The 26,074-nt window shown below is 34.7% G+C and overlaps 1 protein-coding gene across 1 annotated transcript; it reads right to left on the minus strand.

The window, feature by feature from the left end:
- Window positions 1–1,898: 1,898 nt before the first annotated feature.
- On the minus strand, window positions 1,899–25,551 carry Cht (choline transporter). Its single transcript, XM_076780775.1, has 7 exons — window positions 25,297–25,551; window positions 24,059–24,372; window positions 17,194–17,564; window positions 14,621–14,925; window positions 9,574–9,853; window positions 3,321–3,538; window positions 1,899–2,814 (listed from the first exon to the last, which is right to left on the minus strand). Exons 3-7 carry the CDS (start codon window positions 17,465–17,467, stop codon window positions 2,098–2,100), a joined length of 1,794 nt encoding a protein of 597 aa, XP_076636890.1. The 5' UTR covers window positions 17,468–17,564; window positions 24,059–24,372; window positions 25,297–25,551; the 3' UTR covers window positions 1,899–2,097.
- Window positions 25,552–26,074: the final 523 nt, after the last annotated feature.

The raw sequence follows: 26,074 nt of genomic DNA on the forward strand, positions 1-26,074 counted from the left end.
ATTTAGCTGTTTGCTCCACCCTATGTTAAATTCCAGACTGTTTTGTTTTCAACGTATTCTCGTGTAACAGCGTTAAAATTTACAGTTTTCCATTTTTTTTCGTAAGGAATTAACAGCTCTTTTGGACTAGAATTTTGGGAACACGAAGAGTGGCCCTTGAATTATGTGAAAATATTTTTTTACTGTACTTTTTATTATCTTTCATTAATCTTTTAATCAAAAAAAGAGAAAATTGGTTGGTTTCTATAGCAAGAAAATATTTTTTACTCAAAATGGTATAGCTTTTTAAATTTTTTATATTTTCTGTTTGGAATAGTGGAGACCAATTAGCTTCCAGAAAATTTTTCATTCATATATCATTTGTATACCAATTATGATTACATTCTTCGATAGAATTAAAAGACGCAACTACTATTTAATAAAATAAAATACAAAATAGCCAAAAAAAAATATTTTCCAATAGCTTAAGGGTCTCCCTTCATGCTTCAAAAAGCCTAGTCCAAAAGAACTTTTAATTTACTTTACTTTTAAAAATTTAAAAGCAAATTTTTCATCCTGGATTCTTTCCAATGTTCACTTTCTGCCTTTTTTGGTTATTGTAGACAATAAAAAGTGGACCAAAAAAAATATTTTCATATAGTCTAAGGGCCCCTCTTCATGCTCCAAAAAGCCTAATACAATAGAACTTTGAATTCTTTATGAAAAAAATTTAAAAAGAAACTTTTAATCCTGGATTCTTTCCAATGCTCACTTTCTGCCTTTTTTGGTTATTGTAGACAATAAAAAATGGACTAAAAAAAATATTTTTCTATAGTTTAAAGGTCCCTCTTCATGCTCTAAAAAGCTTAGAACAATAGAACTTTGAATTCTTTATGAAAAAAATTTAAAAAGAAACTTTTAATCCTGGATTCTTTCTAATCCTCATTTTCTGCCTTTCTTGGTTATTGTAGACAGTAAAAAATGAACTAAAAAAAATATATTTCTATAGTCTAAGGGCCCCTCTTCATGCTCCAAAAAGCCTAATACAATAGAACTTTGAATTCTTTATGAAAAAAATTTAAAAAGAAACTTTTAATCCTGGATTCTTTCCAATGCTCACTTTCTGCCTTTTTTGGTTATTGTAGACAATAAAAAATGGACTAAAAAAAATATATTTCTATAGTTTAAGGGTCCCTCTTCATGCTCCAAAAAGCCTAGTCCAAAAGAAGTTTCAATTTTTCATGACAAAAATTAAAAGGAAGCTTTTAATCCTGGATTCTTTCTAATCCTCATTTTCTGCCTTTCTTGGTTATTGTAGACAGTAAAAAATGAACTAAAAAAAATATATTTCTATAGTTTAAGAATCCCTTTTCATGCTCCAAAAAGCCTAATACAATAGAACTTTGAATTCTTTATGAAAAAAATTGAAAAAGAAACTTTTAATCCTGGATTCTCTCGAATGCTCATTTTCTGCCATTTTTGGTTATTGCAGACAGTAAAAAATGGGCTAAAAAAAATATTTTCCTATAGTTTAAGGGCCCTTCTTCATGCTCTAAAAAGCTTAGTACAATAGAACTTTGAATTCTTTATGAAAAAAATTTAAAAGAAACTTTAAATCCTAATTCTTTCTAATCCTCATTTTTTACCTTTCTTAGTTATTGTAGACAATAAAAAGTGGACTAAAAAAAATATTTTCCTATAATTTAAGGGTCCCTCTTCATGCTCCAAAAAGCTTAGTCCAAAAGAACTTCTGATTCTCTACAAAAAAAATTAAAAAGAAAACTTTTATTTCTGGATTCTTTCCAATACTCATTTTCTGCCTTTTTTGGTTACTGCAAACAGTAAAAAATGAACTAAAAGAACTATTTACCAGCTCCAAAAAGCCTAGTCCTTCAGAACATTGAGTTCTCCACGAAGAAAAGATAAGAAACTTAAAATTTTGAAGTTGTTAGACGAGAATTACCCTTTGAGGGGCACCATTGGGACCTAGTAAAAGCTCGAACACGATGAAAACTGGGCGATGGACACGAAATAAAGTGAAGGGTGCAACGAAAGAGGAAAAGGGCCTAGACCGCCGCGTTTATTGTTGGTCACAGCATCCGATCACGGAACCAGGGATTAGAACGCGGTGCTGGATTGGGGCTGTCGCGGTGCGTTGGGGCCATGTGGCACCAGCTGTACGCCAGCTCCGCCCCCGCCACCCCCGCCGACGACGGGTTCCGGTGCCCCGGCTACCTTGTATCCCGGATCCATGTCGTAGTCCGGTTCGAGCGCAGGATTCACTCGTCCGTTCGACTCGTCCTTGCTACCGTAGAGTCTCCCGACGCCAGCAGCCAGAACGGCCATTTGCTCGCCCTCCGCCGGGTCTGGACCGACCCTCTCGACGTCTTCCGGTATATTAACCACGCACCTGAAGACATCGTAGCCAGGCGCCAGTCTACCAGTCAGGAAGGCCACTTGCGTGCCGTACGACACGCTTATCAACGTAATCAACGACAACAGCATCGCCATCGTCCTGAAGGGGAAACCCTGGGTGTCCGTTTCCTCGTCGTATCCCGGATAGTGGATCAGCGCGGGCAGACCCATCAACGGCTCGCCGCCGCTGATCCTCACCATGAACGCGATTATGTACGCGGAGAGACTGCCGTAAGTGTTGCAGTACTCTTTGAAGTGGACCACCATCAGTAGCTGTGGGAAGAGGATCACGTAGACCAAGTCTGAGCACATCGACCAAAGCCCGTAGATCGAGGGTATCGTCAACGCCATCACCGTGCTCAACACGCCGACTACGCCTATCCCCGCTCTCATCACCCAGATGATCTCCATTTCCGACGCCTGTTCAGGGGGGAAACGGGCTTGTAGAGAGCTACCATTCCAGCCTCTGGCGAGTTCGAGAACGCGCTACTAAATGGTTTCAAGCGTACACGAAGACGTGGGGGGAACGTGATGACGATGTTTGGCGAGGTGTCTGAGGATGTTTGTATTTCTCGGTCCTTGAACGTTTCGAGTCAATTACCTTCGTGCGTTCTTCCAAGTCGGCGACGAGGACGTTTAAATCGAAGATCATGTGATGTATATGGTAATGATAATGATGGAAATGATAAATCGACGTGCGCCACAGGGCTCGAAACTAAAGTCGGAAGCGATAGCGTGAGGAATCGTCGAATCGTATGGTGATGACGATGGTAATGGTGATAACGATTTTGTAAATGATCGTGACTGATGGTGATTCGCCACGTACGATGCGAGACAAAGTACGGAAGCGATTGGCGTAAATCGTCGATCGAATGTGTGAGATGAAGTTAAAAGTAAAGCAACGACGATCTACGTAGTGAACTTACCCTCTGGCGAAAGATCAATTTATACACGTTTCTGGCGAACATCGAGCTAGCCGAAAGAATGCTACTATCTGCCGAAGACATCACTGCTGCTGATACTGCGCCTAACCCGAAAAAGGAAACGAAATCTGGTGTCAAATACTGCAAAACCATCGGTAGAATCATGCTCGTTTGATCCTCGGTGAAAGGATAGGGACCGGTGTACCCCGTTTCGTTCCAAGCTACAACAGATTGCACAAATCCCATCGTCATTAACAACATGGTCGCTGAAACACTTTTACAAAACATAATAAATAAAATCTAGTTCTTTAAAATCGACTATTATAGTTCAGCTGTATGGAAGAATTTACTGAGGGTGTTTAAGCTCTCATTAGATAGTGATTTTCTCGAAAATTGTTCTAATTAAAGAAAAGTGGTAGGGGGAAAGGTTTTATAATTTTTTATGAGCAATAAAATAGTGTATATCAATATTGGAAATTTACATTATTTTTCGAGAAATGAATCTTATATATTTGTTTAAGTGGAGAAAATAAACAATTATAAATTATTCTGAAAAAATTATTTTTGATTACAGGGGTCAATTGATAATATTTTTGGTGAATAGACATACATCCGAAATCCTACGCATTTTCGAGAAAAAAATTGCTTACCGTAACTACTATGTCTGATCATGAATGGATGATTCCCCTGAAATTTTTAAATTCTTAAATTGTTCTAAAAAAATTATTTTTAGTTGCAGGAGTTAATTACAATGATTTTTGGTGAACAGACATACCGTCGAAATCCTACGCATTTTCGAGAAAAAAATTCCTTACCGAAAATGTAATTTACGTTGCCTGAAAATTTCATAGGAATATTTAAAATATCATAACTTCTGAACGGATTGACGGATTTTAATGTTTAAAAAAGCAAACGACGCGTATTTTGCTAGAGAATATGAAGAAATTGTAAAACTATTGGGAAAGTTGTTCCTTGACACCGTAAAATGGAAAAAACCCCATAAAAATGGCCCAATATTCAAACGCCCATAATTCCTATAATAGTGAATATATTTGAATGAAACTTTTCTCTGAAGTAGGGCTCACGGGTACCTACAAAAAAGTATTAGACAACTTTTCTGTAAAGCGCCAATCAAATTTATTAAAAATGAAAAAGGAATTTTTAAGAAAAATTGACAGGGGGTAGTTGCTGATATTTTTCGACGAAAGAAAAAAGTTTGAAATCTGTCTAAAAAAATTATTCTTAGCTAGGAGGGTCTGTAACAATAATTTTTGGTCAATAGACATACCCTCGAAATCCTAACCACTTTCGAGAAAAAAATTCGAGTAGGTGTAAAATTTTTTGGCGAAAAAAAAATTTTTCAAATCGTTCTTAAAAAATTATTTTCAGTTGCAGGGGTCCATTACAATCATTTTTGGTCATTAGACATACCCTCGAATTCCTACGCACTTTCGAGAAAAAAATTCCTTACCTAAAATATAATTTCTGGTCAGAAATGTTTGACCAAAATTTCATGCAAATCTTTAAAACGTCATAACTTTTGAACGGATCGACGGATTTTAATGTTCAAAAAAGCAATCAACGCGTATTTTAGTGAAAAATATGTAGAAATTGCAAAAATATTCGAAAAGTGACCCCTTGACCCTGCAAAATGAGAAAAACCCCATAAAAATGGCCCAATTTTCAAATAGCCATAACTCCTACAATAGTGAATATATTTTAATGAAACTTTTTTCTAAAGTAGAGCTCATACGTACCTACAAAAAAGTATTAAAGAATATTTCGGTTGCGCGTCGAACAAATTCATTAGAAACGAAAAACGAATTCTTAAGAAAAATCGACAGGGGGTAGGTGCCTAAATTTTTCAGCGAAAAAAAAATTTTCCAAATCGTTCTAAAAAAATTATTTTCAGTTGCAGGGGTCCATTACAATCATTTTTGGTCATTAGATATACCCCTGAATTCCTACGCACTTTCGAGACAAAAATTCCTTACCTAAAATATAATTTCTGGCCAGAAATGTTTGACCAAAATTTCATGCAAATCTTTAAAACGCCATAACTTTTGAACAGATTGGACGATTTTAATGTTTAAAAAAGCAAACGACGCGTATTTTAGTGAAGAATATGTAGAAATTGCAAAAATATTCGAAAAGTTGGTCCTTGAGCCCGCAAAATGAGAAAAACTTCATAAAATTGGTCCAATTTTCAAACGACCATAACTCCTACGATAGTGAATATATTTTAATGAAACTTTTTTCTAAAGTAGAGCTCATAGGTACCTACAAAAAAGTATTAAAGAATATTTCGGTAGCGCGTCGAACAAATTCATTAGAAACGAAAAACGATTTCTTAAGAAAAATCGACAGGGGGTAGGTGCCTAAATTTTTCAGGGAAAAAAAAATTTTCCAAATCGTTCTAAAAAAATTATTTCCGTTTGCGAGGGTCAATTTAAATCATTTTCTATCAATAGACGTATCCCTAAATTCCTATCCCTTTTCGAGTAAAAAATTCGAGAAGGTGTGAAATTTTTCGACAAAATTAAAAAATTTCAAATCGTTTTAAAAAAATTATTTCTAGTTACAGGGGTTAATCACAATTATTTTTGGTGAATAGACCAACCCCCGAAATCTTACCCACTTTCGAGAGAAAAATTCAGTACGGACGGAACGTTAAACGTTAATAACTTTTTAACAAAGCCACCATCAACAAATTGGTATTCTTGATTTTCGTCTTATTTTGGCCTCTAGAACTCCCCATTAAAATTTTCCCAGGGGTGGCCAAACACCCTATACATTGTCCTTTTTTCTTTTACAATTTTACGAAAGCATATCGAGAACAAGAGTCTCTAAAAAAAATAAATGTCATTCATATATTCGTTTCTGTTTCTCTAATTACTTTAACAATGTATATTTTGAGACTCTCGAAACGCGAGACATTAATTTTAGTGGGGGGATGATGAATTAAACATCGTCTCGAGCCTTTTTTCCGCGTTGACTGTTCTGCTTGTTTAGTTATGGGGACGGAAATATGTTTCATGGGTTCCCAAAGCTAAAGGGGATTGAATTAGACTCGGTTTGCTCTACATCCACCCCTCTCCCCTCGACCGCCAACATTCGGAAGCTACTTGACATTTCGTACTACTGCAGAGAGAGGACTGCTGGTATTTACTAAGTTCCAGGGCTAAGCGGGTCGGTGTTGTAACGGAAGGGTGTGTGGGTCGAAGGGTGCCTTGATATCCCACAGTGTGTACAATAGCGTGGGATTCTGTCATATGGCGTTCTGGATGCGAGGGCGAGGGTAGTAATGCGACTCGTCCAGCAACACGCAATACAATAGAATCACCGGAACTAATGCGATACACTGTATCGGTATCTTCCATGCTTCTATTCCGCGAAAAAACACCGTGCAATTCGTCGAAAAACTCTCCCTGCACGCGTTAAAATTCATTCGACGTTTTATACTTTGCAAAAGCGTGGAATATAATTTCAAAACAACCCCACAATAGCAATAAACATTGTAGAATCTGTTGTAACGTGTAATTCTAATTAGAAATAAATGAAAGACACAAAGGTTTTACAGTATTTTACGATCAATAGCATAGGGTATATCAATTTTCCATATTTATGATATTTTTTTGAGAAATGACAGCGACCAATTTTTTAGATTTGGAATTTTTTAAAGTGGAATTTTTTTCTCGAAAGTGGGTAGGATTTTGGGTATATGTCTATTGACCAAAAATGATTGTAATTGATCCCCCTAGCTAAACATAATTTTTTCAGAACGCTTTGAAATTTTTTTTTTCGTCGAAAAATTTCACTCCTCGAATTTTTTTCTCGAAAAGGGGTAGGAATTCAGGGATATGTTTCTTGACCAAAAATAATTAAAATTGACCCCCGTCATCGAAAATAATTTTTTTAGAATGAATTGAAATTTTTTTTTTTCGTCGAAAAATTTAGGCACCCCCTTGTCAATTTTTCTTAAGATTTCGTTTTTCATTTTTAGTCATTTTGTTTGACGTGCTATAGAAAAGTTCTCTAATACTTTTTTGTAGGTATCTATGAGCTCTACTTCAGAAAAAAGTTTCATTTAAATATATTCACTATTATAGGAATTATGGCTGTTTGAAAATTGAACCATTTTTAGGGGGTTTTTTGTATTTTATGGGGTCAAGGACCAACTTTTCGAATATTTTTGCGATTTCTACATATTCTTCACTAGAATACGTGTCGTTTGCTTTTTTAAACATTAAAATCGTCCAATCCGTTCAGGAATTATAACGTTTTAAAGATTTGAATTGAAATTTTGGTCAAACATTTCTGGCCAGAAATTATATTTTAGGTAAGGAATTTTTTTCTCGAAAGTGCGTAGGATTTCGGGTGTATATCTATTGACGAAAAATGATTGTTATTGATCCCCCTAGATAAAACTAATTTTTTCAGAACGATTTGAAATTTTTTTTTTCGCCGAAAAATATCAGCAGCTACCCCCTGTCGATTTTTCATAAAAATTAGTTTTTCATTTTTAATAAATTTGGTTGGCGCTCTACAGAAAAGTTGTCTAATACTTTTTTGTAGGTACCCATGAGCTCTACTTTAGGAAAAAGTTTCATTCAAATATATTCACTATTATAGAAATTATAAACGTTTGAAAATTAGACCATTTTTATGAGGTTTTTCTCATTTTGCGGGGTCAAGGACCAACTTTTCGAATATTTTTACAATTTCTACATATTCTTCACTAAAATACGCGTCGTTTGCTTTTTTAAACATTAAAATCGTCCAATCTGTTCAAAAGTTATGACGTTTTAAAGATTTGCATGAAATTTTGATCAAACATTTCTGGCCAGAAATTATATTTTACGTAAGGAATTTTTTTCTCGAAAGTGCGTAAGAATTCGGGGGTAAGTGTAATGACCAAAAATGATTGCAATTAACCTCTGTATCTAAATGTAATTTTTTTAGTATGATTTGAAATTTTTTAATTTCATCTAAAAATTTCGCACCTTTTCGAATTTTTTTCTCGAAAGTGGTTAGGATTTCGGGGGTATGTCTATTGACCAAAAATGATTGTAATTGACCCCACTAGATAAAACTAATTTTTTCAGAACGATTTGAAATTTTTTTTTTCGCCGAAAAATATCAGCAGCTACCCCATGTCGATTTTTCTTAAAAATTAGTTTTTCATTTTTAATAAATTTGGTTGGCGCTCTACAGAAAAGTTGTCTAATACTTTTTTGTAGGTACCCATGAGCCCTACTTTAGGAAAAAGTTTCATTCAAATATATTCACTATTATAGAAATTATAAACGTTTGAAAATTAGACCATTTTTATGAGGTTTTTCTCATTTTGCGAGGTCAAGGACCAACTTTTCGAATATTTTTACAATTTCTACATATTCTTCACTAAAATACGCGTCGTTTGCTTTTTTAAACATTAAAATCGTCCAATCTGTTCAAAAGTTATGACGTTTTAAAGATTTGCATGAAATTTTGGTCAAACATTTCTGACCAGAAATATTATTTTAGGTAAGGAATTTTTTTCTCGAAAGGGCGTAAAAATTCGGGGGTAAGTGTAATGACCAAAAATGATTGCAATTAACCCCTGTATCTAAACATAATTTTTTTAGTATGATTTGAAATTTTTTAATTTCGTCTAAAAATTTCGCACCTTTTCGAATTTTTTTCTCGAAAGTGGTTAGGATTTCGAGGGTATGTCTGTTGACCAAAAATTATTGTTATAGACCCCTGCAACCGACAATAATTTTTTCAAAACAATTTGAAATTTTTGAATTTAATTGTTAATAACTTTTTAACGAAGCCTCCATCAACAAATTACTATTCTTCGTTTTCGTCTTATTTTGGCCTCTAGAATCCCCCATTAAAATGTTTCCCATAGATGGCCGAACACCCAGTATAATAAATTTATTTTCATACACGACACTGCGTTTGTTATTTTCTTTCATAATTTATCACGTTCTGACTATGAATATTAATACGAGTATCTGCGAGCAACGATATTTACTCGATTTTCTGGAGAATGGAGTCGCGTGGAATATCGATGAGCGACCTTCTTTACAAATTTTACGCGACAAACGGGTACGTATAAATAAACAATGCAAGGACAAAGTATAAATAAGCAGAAATAACATAGTCCTCCTAGTAAAATGTAAAGAGAATTGCACGTGAAAAATAAATAATAAATCGAGCGAAATACGATTCAGGGAATTGAATAGTAACGTTTAGTTTGAAGACTTACGCGTTGCTTTGGCGATTGCTCCGATGAGGACAGGTGGAATAGCCATGAGGATGCAACCTATTGCTGCCACGTAGCTCAACAATTGGGCCCTTCCTGCTGTTTTCGAAGACAAGACTCGTTGAAAGTACACTTGCCAGGGAATACCACCGAATATCAACAATAATCCATAATCTACGTAGGACCAGTACTCGTTCGAGTTCACTTGACCTATCCAATCCACCTCCATGGAACCAAGAGACTCTACTTTTGGATTCGACCAGGCGAATGGAATGCACATCCACTGTAATTAAAATCACCACATCTTTATTCTCATTTTATTTTGTCTTAAATAGAATTCACGCGTTTCGTGAGAGAAAGAAATGTGTTAATTCTCCATTGAAATTTTTAAATCCAAGATGGAGGCCTTTATTCTAATTTTATTTAGTTTTAAATCAGGTCCAGAGAAAGAAATGTGTTAATTCTCCATTGAAATTGTTAAATTCAAGATGGAGGCTTTTATTCTAATTTTATTTGGTTTTAAATAAGCTCCACGTGTTTCGTGAGAGAAAGAAATGTGTGGATTCTCGATTGAAATATTTAAATCGAAGATGGAGACCTTTATTCTCATTTTATTTTGTCTTAAATAGAATTCACGCGTTTCGTGAGAGAAAGAAATGTGTTAAATCTCCATTGAAATTTTTAAATTCAAGATGGAGGCCTTTATTCTAATTTTATTTAGTTTTAAATCAGGTCCAGAGAAAGAAATGTGTTAATTCTCCATTGAAATCTTTTACATCCAAGATGGAGGCCTTCATTCTAATTTTATTTGGTTTTAAATAAAGTCCACGTGTTTCGTAAGAGAAAGAAATGTGTGGATTCTCGATTGAAATATTTAAATCGAAGATGGAGACCTTTATTCTCATTTTATTTTGTCTTAAATAGAATTCACGCGTTTCGTGAGAGAAAGAAATGTGTTAATTCTCCATTGAAATTTTTAAATTCAAGATGGAGGCCTTTATTCTAATTTTATTTAGTTTTAAATCAGGTCCAGAGAAAGAAATGTGTTAATTCTCCATTGAAATTGTTAAATCCAAGATGGAGGCCTTCATTCTAATTTTATTTGGTTTTAAATAAAGTGCACGTGTTTCGTAAGAGAAAGAAATGTGTGGATTCTCGATTGAAATATTTAAATCGAAGATGGAGACCTTTATTCTAATTTTATTTAGTTTTAAATAGAGTCTATGCATTTCGTGAGAGAAAGAAATGTGTCGTTTCTCCATTCAAATTGTTAAATCCAAGATGGATACCTTTATTCTAATTTTATTTAGTTTTAAATAGAGTTTATGCGTTTCATAAGAAAAAGAAATGTGTTAATTCTCTATTGAAATTGCTAAATCGAAGATGGAGGCCTTTATTCTAATTTTATTTAGTTTTAAATAGAGTCTATGCATTTCGTGAGAGAAAGAAATGTGTTAATTCTCCATTGAAATATTTAAATCCAAGATGGAGACCTTTATTCTAATTTTATTTAGTTTTAAATAGAGTTTATGCGTTTCATAAGAAAAAGAAATGTGTTAATTCTCTATTGAAATTGCTAAATCCAAGATGGAGGCCTTTATTCTAATTTTATTTAGTTTTAAATAGAGTCTATGCATTTCGTGAGAGAAAGAAATGTGTTAATTCTCCATTGAAATTGTTAAATCCCAGATGGAGGCCTTTATTCTAATTTTATTTAGTTTTAAATAGATTCCATGCGTTTCGTGAAAGAAAGAAATGTGTCATTTCTCCATTCAAATTGTTAAATCCAAGATGGAGGCCTTCATTCTAATTTTATTTCGTTTTAAATAAAGTCCACGAGTTTCGTAAGAGATAGAAATGTGTGGATTCTTGATTGAAATTTTTAAATCCAAGATGGAGACCTTTATTCTAATTTTATTTATTTTTAAATAAAGTCCACGTGTTTCGCGAGAGAAAGAAATGTGTCATTTCTCCATTGAAATTTTTAAATCCAAGATGGAGGCCTTTAATCATGGACGTTAATTAATGAGAGGTATTTGCATAAACGCGAAATGAAAGGAGTCCTCTCTCGGATGATAAATACAGACGATGGTATCGCAATGGGGGTTTTATCGCGATTAATTAGAGTAAATGGAAGGCGAATATTTCGAGCTAGAGATGTATTCTCAAGTAGAGAACTATTATCATTAATAATCTACTTTGGAAAATATAAAATATTCGATCGTTTGTAGCGAATTTTCAAACATACGTGGACGATTTTAAAATGGAGGCAACTTTATAATTTGAATTAAATTCACATTAATAGAGAAAGTGATTATATTATTGTAAAATTGTAAATATTTTCAACTGCACCCAAAATAAATTTCGTAGGCAATTTTAAAACTTATGCTAGCATCATCATAATCTGAATAAAATTTAAAATGATTATCTGATGGATGCTTGCAACTTTATAATCTGAATTAAATTCACATTAATAGAAGAAGAGATTATATTATTGTAAAATTGTGAATATTTTCAACTGCACCGAAAATAAATTTCGTAGACAATTTTAAAATTTATGCTTGCATCATCATAATTTGAATGAAATTTAAAATGATTTTCTGATGGATGCTTGCAACTTTATAATCTGAATTAAATTCACATTAATAGAAAAAGAGATTATATTATTCTAAAATTGTAAATATTTTCAACTGCACCGAAAATAAATTTCCTAGACAATTTTAAAATTTATGCTTGCATCATCATAATCTGAATGAAATTTAAAATGATTTTCTGATGGATGCTTGCAACTTTAATATTTGAATTAAATTCACATTAATAGAAGAAGAAATTATATTATTCTAAAATTGTAAATATTTTCAACTGCACCGAAAATAAATTTCGTAGGCAATTTTAAAATTTATACTTGCATCATCATAATTTGAATGAAATTTAAAATGATTTTCTGATGGATGCTTGCAACTTTATAATCTGAATTAAATTCACAATAATAGAGAAAGAGATTATATTATTGTAAAATTGTAAATATTTTCAACTGCACCGAAAATAAATTTCGTAGGCAATTTTAAAATTTATACTTGCATCATCATAATCTGAATGAAATTTAAAATAATTTAAAAATGGAGGCCTGCAACTTTATAATCTGAATTAAATTCACATTAATAGAGAAAGAGATTATATTATTGTAAAATTGTAAATATTTTCAACTGCACCGAAAATAAATTTCGTAGACAATTTTAAAATTTATGCTTGCTTTATTATAATTTGAATGAAATTTAAAATAATTTTCTGGTGGATGCTTCCATCTTTATAATTTGAATTAAATTCATATTAATAGAAGAAGAAATTATATTATTGTAAAATTGTAAATATTTTCAAGAAAATGAATTTCGTAGGCAATTTTAAAATTTATTCTTGCTTCATTATGATTTGAATGAAGTTTAAAATAATTTAAAAATGGAGGCTTGCAACTTTATAATCTGAATTAAATTCACATTAATAGAAAAAGAGATTATATTAAAATTGTAAATATTTTCAACTGCACCGAAAATAAATTTCGTAGATAATTTTAAAATTTATGCTTGCTTCATCATAATCTGAATAAAATTTAAAATGATTTTCTGATGGATGCTTGCAACTTTATAATCTGAATTAAATTCACATTAATAGAGAAAGAGATTATATTATTGTAAAATTGTAAATATTTTCAACTGCACAGAAAATAAATTTCGTAGAAAATTTCAAAATTTATGCTTGCATAATCATAATCAGAATGAAATTTAAAATGATTTTCTGGTGAATGCTTGCAACTTTATAATCTGAATTAAATTCACATTAATAGAGAAAGAGATTATATTAAAATTGTAAATATTTTCAACTGCACCGAAAATAAATTTCGTAGATAACTTTAAAATTTATGCTTGCTTCATTATGATTTGAATGAAATTTAAAATGATTTTCTGATGGATGCTTGCAACTTTATAATCTGAATTAAATTCACATTAATAGAAGAAGAAATTATATTGTAAATATTTTCAAGAAAATAAATTTCGTAGGCAATTTTAAAATTTATTCTTGCTTCATTATGATTTGAATGAAGTTTAAAATAATTTAAAAATGGAGGCTTGCAACTTTATAATCTGAATTAAATTCACATTAATAAAAAAAGAGATTATATTATTCTAAAATTGTGAATATTTTCAACTGCACTGAAAATAAATTTCGTAGACAATTTTAAAATTTATGCTTGCATAATCATAATCTGAATGATATTTGAAATGATTTTCTGATGGATGCTTGCAACTTTATAATTTGAATTAAATTCACATTAATAGAAAAAGAGATTATATTAAAATTGTAAATATTTTCAACTGCATCGAAAATAAATTTCGTAGACAATTTTAAAATTTATGCTTGCATAATCATAATTTGAATGAAATTTAAAATAATTTTCTGATGAATGCTTGCAACTTTATAATTTAAATTAAATTCACATTAATAGAGAAAGAGATTATATTATTCTAAAATTGTAAATATTTTCAACTGCACCGAAAATAAATTTCGTAGATAATTTTAAAATTTATGCTTGCTTCATTATGATTTGAGTGAAGTTTAAAGATGATTTCAAGATGGATGCTTGAATCTGTATGATCTTAATTTAGTTCGTATTAATAAAGAAAGAGATTATATTATTGGAAATATCTTTCGTGGGTGGTGGAGGAAAGGTCGTTCGCTGTAGCTCGAATGATCTTAATCCGCCAGAGTTTGGAATAACAGTTTGATAATGTTCTTGAAAGGAAGTGGGTCACCGCCTACATAGGCACCGGATAAATTTGGTAATATAAATACTTGCAGCTCCTGAGCTCTAATATCGATCTGGCAAAACCGACTCGGCCACAGGATTCGCGTAATCAAGCAACTTTAAGACCTTCTCTGGAAACGACGCGAGTTTGTCAGCTACGGCCACCACAGCGTTTAAAACATTGAAATACCACGCTTGGTAATGTCTCGAAACGAAAGGCGATTAGGATAGAGAGATTAACAGACTCACCAAACCGATGAAGATGCAAAAAAGTTGAATAACGTCGGTATAAGCAACAGAGTAAAGACCTCCGAAGAGAGTGTAAAAAACTGCAATACAGGCGCTCAAAATGACCGAGGCACCCTGGTTCATGTCGATGATGACTGCTAATGTAGCACCTAGAGCTGCCAGAATACCCGCGGCCCAGAAGACCTCGCCACAGAGGGCAGGAAGAAACAGAAGACCACCCATGCGTTCACCAAATGCGTCCTGAAGGGGGTCCAACATCGTGATGTACCCCTGTTCCCGCATTTTATTCGCGAAGAATATACCTCCTGCAACAACACAATCATCCACGTTCCTCACTGTTAATCAGAGTATTTCAGACTTAAATTACTAGGCTACTAATTAATAAAAGATCATAGTTTATTCACAAAGAAATTCCCCAAGAAGGCTAAAAAAACGCGGTTTGAATATATTTGACATTACATAGTGTCACCAATTTTAGGTTTTTTTCGGCCAAAAAATTTTGGAACATCCCTTCAATATCTATGTATAAACCCTGTAAATTTGACTGCGAAAGGTCTCATAGTTTGTTCACAAAAAATTCCCTAAGAAAGTCTAAAATGCACTGGTATGAAGTACATTTTAAAAGCGACTATGTTTGGCTATATTTGAAATTATGCTGTGCCTCGAATTTTAACTTTTTCTTACCCAAAAAATTTTAAAATATTCCTTCAATATCTATAAATAAATCACGTAAGTTTGACTGTGAAATATCTAATAGTATATTTACAAAAAATTGTCGAAGAAAGTCTAAAATGCACTGGTATGAAATACATTTTTAAAGCGACTATGTTTCACTATGTTCCAGATTGCACAGTGCCTCCAATTTTAACTCTTTCTTACCCAAAAAATTTCAAAATATCCCTTCAATATCTATAAATAAATCGTGTAAATTTGGCTGCGAAATGTCTCATAGTTTGTTCACAAAAAATTGTCCAAAAAACTCTAACAAGAATGCATTTTGCAATAATGCATTTTAAAAGCGACTCTGTGTGAGATTATGCAGTGCCTCCAATTTTAACTTTTTTTCGCCCCAAAAAATTTTAAAACATCCCTTCAATATCTACAAATAAACCCTGTAAATTTGACTGCGAAAGGTTTCATAGTTTGGTGATAAAAAATTCTCCAAAAAAGTCTAAAAAGAACGTGATTTGAATATGTTTGACATTACACAGTGTCACCAATTTTAGGTTTTTTTCGGTCAAAAAATTTTGAAACAACCCTTCAGTATCTATGAATAAACCCTGTAAATTTGACTGCGAAAGGTCTCATGGTTAGTTCACAAAAAATTCCCAAAGAAAGTCTAAAAAATGTCCATTACACTAGAAGACCCCCTTAGCAAAATCAATAAACAGAATTCATTTAGAATTGGTGCCACTAATTTTAATTTTTTTTTCGCTTAAAAAATTTGAAAGTATCACTGATATATGTGTAAATAAACCCTGTAAATTTGACTGTGAAAGGTCTCATAGTTTATTCACAAAAAATTCCCAAAGAAAGTCTAAAAAATGTCCATCACACTAGAAGACTCCTTAGCGAAATCAATAAACAGAATTCATTTAGAATTGGTGCCACTAATTTTAATTTTTTTTCGTCGAAAAAATTTGTACATATCACTGATATATGTGTAAATAAACCCTGTAAATTTGACTGCGAAAGGTCTCATAGTTTGTTCACAAAAAATTCCCAAAGAAAGTCTAAAAAATGTCTATCACACTAGAAGACAAAATCCATAAACAGAATTCATTTAGAATTGGTGCCACTAATTTTAATTTTTTTTCGCTTAACAAATTTGAAAGTATCACTGATATATGTGTAAATAAACCCTGCAAATTTGACTGCGAAAGGTCTCATAGTTTGTTCACAAAAAATTCTTCAAGAAAGTAAAAAAAAATACACTTGATACTAGTGCATTTTAAAATCGCCAATGTTTGACTAAGTTTGAAAGGATGCAGTGTCACCAATTTTAACTCTTTCTCGTCGAAAAAATTTGTGCATATCACTGATATATGTGTAAATAAACCCTGTAAATTTGACTGCGAAAGGTCTCATAGTTAGTTCATAAAAAATTCTTCAAGAAAGTAAAAAAAAATACACTTGATACTAGTGCATTTTAAAATCGACAATGTTTGACTATGTTTGAAAGGATGCAGTGCCACCAATTTTAACTCTTTCTCGTCGAAAAAATTTGTGCATATCACTGAAATATGTGTAAATAAACCCTGTAAATTTGACTGAGAAAGGTCTCATAGTTTGTTTACAAAAAATTCTTCAAGAAAGTAAAAAAAAATACACTTGATACTAGTGCATTTTAAAATCGACAATGTTTGACTATGTTTGAAAGGATGCAGTGCCACCAATTTTAACTGTTTCTCGTCGAAAAAATTTGTGCATATCACTGAAATATGTGTGAATGAACCCTGTAAATTTTACTTAAAAAATTGTAATAGTTTATTTACAAAAAATTCAAAGGTTAACGGAGGTTAAAAAGAAAATAAAAATTGATGAGATCTGAATAGAGGGGAGTTCGAGCTTACCAAAAACGAGGCTAAGAGCATATCCGAATGGCGCCTGGCACCAGACAAGACCTCTCGTGTAGATCGCTTCGGCGGTGCCGTTGATGTAACCGCCACCGACCCAGGTCGCCGTCATAGTGAATATTCCGACGAACAGTCCAATCGAGCGACCCGCTAGCATGACTTCTTCCTCGGAGTCGTTTCCGGCCTCCTTCTTCCTGGCCGCCCATATTCCTACGCCCAGGATCAGCACGTAGAATAGAACGATTGATATAACACCAGCAATGTTGATCATCTTCGGTGAGTACGGGTCCACGTGCGTGAACTCGAACTGACGGAGACGCAAATCCGAGAGGTTTGGCGGTCGATCGGATTTCGAGAAGTTTGGATACCTGCGTGCAAACGACATACAACCTCGTCAAACCACAGCAAACACGATGTTCAAGACACAGATAGTGATTGAAGGATGTTATCTAAGTTTTTAGTGGGATTTTTTGGGAATTCTTGGCGGTCAATTGGATTTCGAGGAGGTTTGATGCGTGCAAATGGTATACATCCTCATCAAACCATAACAAACACGATGTTCAAGACACAGATAGTGATTGAAGGATGTTATCTAAGTTTTTAGTGGGATTTTTTGGGACCTTGTGGCGGTCAATTGGATTGCTAGGAGGTTGGATGCATGCAAACGATGTACATCCTCGTCAAACCATAGCAAACACGATATTCAAGGCACAGATAGCGATTGAAGGATGTTATTTGAGTTTTTAGTGGGATTTTTTGGGACCTTTTGGCGGTCAATTAGATTTCCAGGAGGTTGGATGCATGCAATCGATGTACATCCTCGTCAAACCACAGCAAACACGATATTCAAGGCACAGATAGTGATTGAAGGATGTTATTTGAGTTTTTAGTGGGATTTTTTGGGAATTCTTGGCGGTCAATTAGATTTCCAGGAGGTTGGATGCGTGCAAATGATGTACATCCTCGTCAAACCACAGCAAACACGATGTTCAAAACACAGATAGTGATTGAAGGATGTTATTTGAGTTTTTAGTGGGATTTTTTGGGACCTTTTGGCGGTCAATTGGATTTCGAGGAGGTTTGATGCGTGCAAATGGTATACATCCTCATCAAACCACAGCAAACACGATATCCAAGACACAGATAGTGATTGAAGGATGTTATCTAAGTTTTTAGTGGGATTTTTTGGGAATTCTTGGCGGTCAATTAGATTTCCAGGAGGTTGGATGCGTGCAAACGATGTACATCCTCATCAAACCACAGCAAACACGATTATCAAAACACAAGTAGTGATTAAAGGATTTTACCTAAGTTTTTAGTGAGATTTTTTGGGAATTCTTGGCGGTCAATTGGATTTCGAGGAGGTTGGATGCACGCAAACGATGTACATCCTCGTCAAACCACAGCAAACACGATTATCAAAACACAAGTAGTGATTTAAGGATTTTACCTAAGTTTCTAGTGGGATTTTTTGGGACCTTTTGGAGGTCAATTAGATTTCCAGGAGGTTGGATGCATGCAATCGATGTACATCCTCGTCAAACCACAGCAAACACGATATTCAAGGCACAGATAGTGATTGAAGGATGTTATTTGAGTTTTTAGTGGGATTTTTTGGGAATTCTTGGCGGTCAATTAGATTTCCAGGAGGTTGGATGCGTGCAAATGATGTACATCCTCGTCAAACCACAGCAAACACGATGTTCAAAACACAGATAGTGATTGAAGGATGTTATTTGAGTTTTTAGTGGGATTTTTTGGGACCTTTTGGCGGTCAATTGGATTTCGAGGAGGTTTGATGCGTGCAAATGGTATACATCCTTTTCAAACCACAGCAAACACGATGTTCAAGACACAGATAGTGATTGAAGGATGTTATCCAAGTTTTTAGTGGGATCTTTTTGGAAATTTTGGCGGTCAATTGGATTTCGAGGAAGTTTGATGCGTGCAAACGACATACATCCTCGTCAAACCATAGCAAACACGATATTCAAGGCACAGATAGCGATTAAAGGATGTTATTTAAGTTTTTAGTGGGATTTTTTGGCGGTCAATTGGATTTCGAGGAGGTTTGATGCGTGCAAATGGTATACATCCTCATCAAACCACAGCAAACACGATATTCAAGGCACAAATAGCGATTGAAGGATGTTATTTGAGTTTTTAGTGGGATTTTTTCTGACTTTTTGGCGGTCAATTGGATTTCGAGGAGGTTGGATGCGTGCAAACGATGTACATCCTCGTCAAACCACAGCAAACACGATATCCAAGACACAGATAGTGATTGAAGGATGTTATTTGAGTTTTTAGTGGGATTTTTTGGGAATTCTTGGCGGTCAATTGGATTTCGAGGAGGTTTGATGCGTGCAAATGGTATACATCCTCATCAAACCACAGCAAACACGATATTCAAGGCACAAATAGCGATTGAAGGATGTTATTTGAGTTTTTAGTGGGATTTTTTGGGACTTTGTGGCGGTCAATTGGATTTCCAGAAGGTTGGATGCGTGCAAACGATGTACATCCTCGTCAGATCATAACAAACACGATGTTCAAGACACAGATAGTGATTGAAGGATGTTATCTAAGTTTTTAGTGGGATTTTTTAGGACCTTTTGGCGGTCAATTGGATTTCGAGGAGGTTTGATGCGTGCAAACGATGTACATCCTCGTCAAACCACAGCAAACACGATGTTCAAGGCACAGATAGTGATTGAACGATGTTACCTAAGTTTTTAGTGGGATTTTTTGGGACCTTTTGGCGGTCAATTGAATTTCGAGGAGGTTGGATGCACGCAAACGATGTACATCCTCGTCAAACCACAGCAAACACGATATTCAAGGCACAGTGATTGGAGGATGTTATCTAAGTTTTTAGTGGGATATTTTCTACTCAATTTACGCTGTGGTCGATGCGTTCGCGCCTAATGCGTGCAATTAAGTGTAAATTCTATGTTCCTACCCAGAAGGCATTTAAATCGCGCGGCTGAGTTCACCCTCTAATCCCATTAGTCCCGGTTTTACCCTTCGCGGTAACCGGCTGTATCATAAGGAGCACATAGCCGTACTGACATAAAAAAACACGCCATACAAACGAAACCGTCAAGGCTCAAGACCTTCGATGCATCCCAATTAACAGACAAAGGATTAATAAAATAAATCGTTTACACGTTACAAATAAAATTAACAGAATCATTACTATGTTTGCAAGTACTTCTATAGTCCGGATAATCGATTATTATTCACTATATATTATAATATTATACTGTTTTCTATTTTTCTATCAACGATAAAATTACCAATAATTATGTTGTATTTGTTGACGAAGAAGTACTATGCTATATATTATATTATTATACATTTTTCTATTTTCCTATCAATTGTAGAATTGCTAACAATTATTTCGTATTTATTGATGACGAAATAAATGTATTATATTGTATTATAATATTATTAATTAATAATATGTAAAGTCAAAATAGTTGAGTAAATTTGCAAGAATTTTTATTAGAAATTATGAATGAAAATTCATATAATAATTTCAACCACGTCTGGCAGTTGTGGTGTTAATTAATAGCTGATCTAGGAATCTTAATGGTGGAAATGGTTGGTGAGGATTCTTTTTGTGGATGTTGCAACAAGTTTCAATAACTTATTATATTTGTAATTATCCCAATTGGTTGGAATTGTCGATGTTTTACTGTACATTTTTCTATTTTCTATTATATCAATCGATAGTAGATCTAGGAATTTGAAATGGCGGAAAGGTGTGAGACGTGAATAGTTGGGAATGCTTCTTGGGAAGTTGTGAGAAGTTTGAATGACTAACTATGTTTGTAACTATCCCAATTGGTTGGTATAGTCGATGTATTACTGTACATTTTTCTATTTTCTATTATATCAATCAATAGTAGATCTAGGAATCTTAATGGTGGAAAGGTTTGAGACGTGAATAGTTGAGAATGCTTCTTGGGAATTTGTGAGAAGTTTGAATGACTAACTATGTTTGTAACTATCCCAATTGGTTGGAATAGTCGATGTATTACTGTACACTTTTCTATTTTCTATTATATCAATCGATAGTAGATCTAGGAATTTGAAATGGCGGAAAGGTGTGAGACGTGAATAGTTGGGAATGCTTCTTGGGAAGTTGTTAGAAGTTTGAATGACTAACTATGTTTGTAACTATCCCAATTGGTTGGAATAGTCGATGTATTACTCTACACTTTCCTATTTTCTATTATATCAATCGATAGTAGATCTAGGAATTTGAAATGGTGGAAAGGTGTGTTAGTTGGGAATGCTTCTTGGGAAGTTGTAAGAAGTTTAAATGACTAACTATGTTTGTAACTATCCCAATTGGTTGGAATAGTCGATGTATTACTGTACACTTTTCTATTTTCTATTATATCAATCAGTAGTAGATCTAGGAATCTTAATGGTGGAAATGGTTGGTGAGGATTCTTTTTGTGGATGTTGCAAGAAGTTTCAATGACTTATTATGTTTGTAACTATCCCAATTGGTTGGAATAGTCGATGTATTACTGTACACTTTTCTATTTTCTATTATATCAATCAATAGTAGATCTAGGAATCTTAATGGTGGAAATGGTTGATGAGGATTCTTTTTGTGGATGTTGCAAGAAGTTTCAATGACTTACTATGTTTGTAACTATCCCAATTGGTTGTAATTGTCGATGTATTACTGTACACTTTTCTATTTTCTACTGTATTAATCAATAGCAAATCTAGTAATTGAAGAGGTGATAAGATGTGGTCCTTAACAGGAGATTGTAAGAAGATTGAACGACTTATTGCATTTCTCAGTACCCCAATTAGTTAAGGTGATCGACGTATTGCTCTGCACTTTTCTATTTTCTATCATATCAATCAATAATAGATTTAAGAATTTGAAATGGTGGAAAGCTGTGTTAGTTGGGAATGCTTCTTGGGAGGTTGTAAGAAGATTGAATGACTATTGCATTTGTCAGTACCCCAATTAGTTAAGTTGATCAACGTATTGCTCTACACTTTCCTATTTTCTATTATATCAATCAATAGCAAATCTAGGAATTGAAAAAGTGGTAACATGTGGACCTTTTGTGGAGATAGTAAGAAGATTGAATGACTATTGCATTTGTCAGTGCCCCAATTAGTTAAGTTGATCAACGTATTGCTCTACACTTTTCTATTTTCTATCATATCAATCAATAGTAGATTTAGGAATTTGAAATGGTGGAAAAGTGTGTTAGTTGGGAATGCTTCTTGGGAGGTTGTAAGAAGATTGAACGACTATTGCATTTGTCAGTACCCCAATTAGTTAAGTTGATCAACGTATTGCTCTACACTTTCCTATTTTCTACCATATTAATCAATAGCAAATCTAGGAATTGAAGAGGTGGTAAGATGTGGACCTTTTGTGAAGATTGTAAGAAGTTTGAATAACTTATTGCATTTGTCAGTACCCCAATTAGTTAAGTTGATCAACATATTGCTCATCACTTTCCTATTTTCTACCATATTAATCAATAGCAAATCTAGGAATTGAAGAAGTGGTAACATGTGGACCTTTTGTGAAGATTGTAAGAAGATTGAATGACTATTGCATTTGTCAGTACCCCAATTAGTTAAGTTGATCAACGTATTGCTCTACACTTTCCTATTTTCTACTGTATTAATCAATAGCAAATCTAGGAATTTGAAATGGTGGAAAGGTGTGTTAGTTGGGAATGCTTCTTGGGAAGTTGTAAGAAGTTTGAATGACTTATTATGTTTGAAAGTACACCAATTGATAGAGACAATCTATTACTATACACTTTCCTATTTTCTACTGTATTAATCAATAGCAAATCTAGGAATTGAAAAAGTGGTAACATGTGGACCTTTTGTGAAGATTGTAAGAAGATTGAATGACTATTGCATTTGTCAGTACCCCAATTAGTTAAGTTGATCAACATATTGCTCTACACTTTCCTATTTTCTATCATATCAATCAATAGCAAATCTAGGAATTGAAAAAGTGGTAACATGTGGACCTTTTGTGGAGATTGTAAGAAGATTGAATGACCATTGCATTTGTCAGTATCCCAATTAGTTAAGTTGATCAATGTATTGCTCTACACTTTCCTATTTTCTACTGCATTAATCAATAGCAAATCTAGGAATTTGAAATGGTGGAAAGGTGTGTTAGTTGGGAATGCTTCTTGGGAAGTTGTAAGAAGTTTGAATGACTTATTATGTTTGAAAGTACACCAATTGATAGAGACAATCTATTACTATACACTTTCCTATTTTCTATTGTATCAATCAATAGCAAATCTAGGAATTGAAGTAGATTTAAGAATTTGAAATGGTGGAAAGCTGTGTTAGTTGGGAATGCTTCTTGGAAGATTGTAAGAAGATTGAACGCCTTATTGCATTTGTCAGTACCCCAATTAGTTAAGTTGATCAACATATTGCTCTACACTTTCCTATTTTCTATCATATCAATCAATAGTAAATCTAGGAATTGAAAAAGTGGTAACATGTGGACCTTTTGTGGAGATAGTAAGAAGATTGAACGACTTATTGCATTTGTCAGTACCCCAATTAGTTAAGTTGATCAACATATTGCTCATCACTTTCCTATTTTCTACCATATCAATCAATAGCAAATCTAGAAATTGAAGAGGTGGTAACATGTGTACCTTTTGTGGAGATAGTAAGAAGATTGAATGACTATTGCATTTGTCAGTACCCCAATTAGTTAAGTTGACCAACGTATCGCTCTACACTTTCCTATTTTCCATCGATGAACAACAGAATGGAACAGTTGGAGAGGTGTGAGTTATTTTTGTAAAGTTGTAAGAAGTTTGAATGGTACCTCTGAAGACCCCGCGGTGTACAATCACGCAATAGCGGGGGACAGCCTCACACGGGTACCGGCGGCATGTCCTGATGACGGTCCTTCCAGACGACCGATGACGACGGAGGGTTGGAATTCGGGGGGCAGCAGTCACCCCACCGGAGCGAGGTCTTCTGGGAGGGGCTATTCCTTGTTCTAAACGCGAGGCCGCCCATGGGCGCTGATGGCCATCGATTTTCACCAAGCCTGCTGATACCTTTGCTTCCTCCTCGATTTTCTCCTGCGTCCACGTTTCCCCAGCACCGATCGCGCCGATCGGTAAGGTCCTTCACCTGAAACAACCCACGTACACCCCTCAATTCTCTCACGAAACAAACTACTCCAGCATCAAACTATACCAATACTTTTCACATCTTAAATGACAATAGGAAAACATTCAATTTTTGGAATTCGTCGTCCATATTATCACTCATTTATTTCTGAGATTTAAAATACTACACTTTGTTGCAATTGTCTTCAGCTTCTGAAATATATACAGGATATCACGTATGATATTTTAGATTAATGACATTTCAAATTTTTAAAATAGAACCACGTATTCCTCTTCTTTCAAGAAAAACTTGTAGCTCTTCGTCGTATTTTCTATTTACGAATGCTCCTGAGCGATCTTCAGTGTTTACTATTTACTAATTCATGTTTACACTGTCCGAAATACCACGAAAAATGAAATTGTCGCGTATGCACTAACTCTAACAATATTTCGAAATAATCTCAACGTCCTCTGCAGTAGAATGATAAATAAACTTCGGTGACCTGGATTCCTCTACGAAAACAACCTGTTCGTTTGTATCGTCAGTATGCTCGCAAACTTTTTTCTCAAATGTCACGAAATATTAACACTATTTCTACAATAATTGATTAAAATTGTAAACCTAAAATACAGCTAACCGGCCGCAAGAAAATTGCAAAAAATTGACCTTTGAACCCAATTTAAAAATCTTGCAAAGTGTTCCTCGACATCTCCGACAGCGTTAAATCGTCGATCATGGACACTGGTATAATTGTAAGACACTGTTACGTAATCGCCAGAGGAATCAGGCACCACTTTCGAACAATTTCATCCCCCCGAGATCGATTCCTCCCCTTTTCCACTATAGAGCGATTCACGTGCAGCTCGATCGATAGATTCGACGTGCACAGGTGTCGCGCGAACGATAAAAATCAGGTATACACGCGCACAATAAAATAATACTTACACTTCGACCCTGGCGACGTTTCGAACTTGTTCCCACCAAATCACGCGCGTTTCGATGGAAACTCGACTCACTTTCGCGCGCGAATCAGAACATGACACGGGACGAAGAGACTGTAGAAATCGAAGGAGACCCGGGACGAATGGGGGGGTAGTTTTGGGGGGAGGGAAAAGTCGAGGATTATTTGGAAAAACGAGTGAAAAACATTTGTTCTCGCAGAGAACGCGGTGTCAGAGTCGTGAACGGTCGTGGAGGCCACCCCGTACTGAACGCTGTCTTCCTGGCAGTCGAGGACCGGCAGCTGGACGGTTCCACGATATTGATTCGACCCCCGTGACGTCACGAGGATCCACGGGGGTGCGTCCACCCTCCGCTTCTGCGTCCGTCTGCCTCTCGCGCGCCTCTCCTACGCGATTGTCCTTCTCCCGCGACCACCTACGCTTTCCTCTCCACCTCGCGACTCCTCTCGACACCCCGTCGACGCAGCCAGGGGGCGTGGACTCGAACAAGAGGCGCGAGTCTGCGCTGAGAAACGCCGCCAACCGACGCGAAATCACCGAGATTCGCGTCCACGGGACCGGGGGAATCCACCTGGTGGCCGCTGACAGGTGTATCCTGATATTTAGTTGGAGTTTTTTATTTATACGGCCCTCAGTCAATCGCATTCCGCACCTACACACCACTCATCAGGGGTTCGTTATCACATCTTCGAGATTTCTATCAAATTCTTTGTGCAATCATATGAAAATTATTCCGAAAAAGGTACGAAAATATACTGTGT

Source organism: Colletes latitarsis, chromosome 13 (genome assembly GCF_051014445.1).
Source record: "Colletes latitarsis isolate SP2378_abdomen chromosome 13, iyColLati1, whole genome shotgun sequence".
Classification (NCBI taxonomy): Eukaryota; Metazoa; Arthropoda; class Insecta; order Hymenoptera; family Colletidae; genus Colletes; species Colletes latitarsis.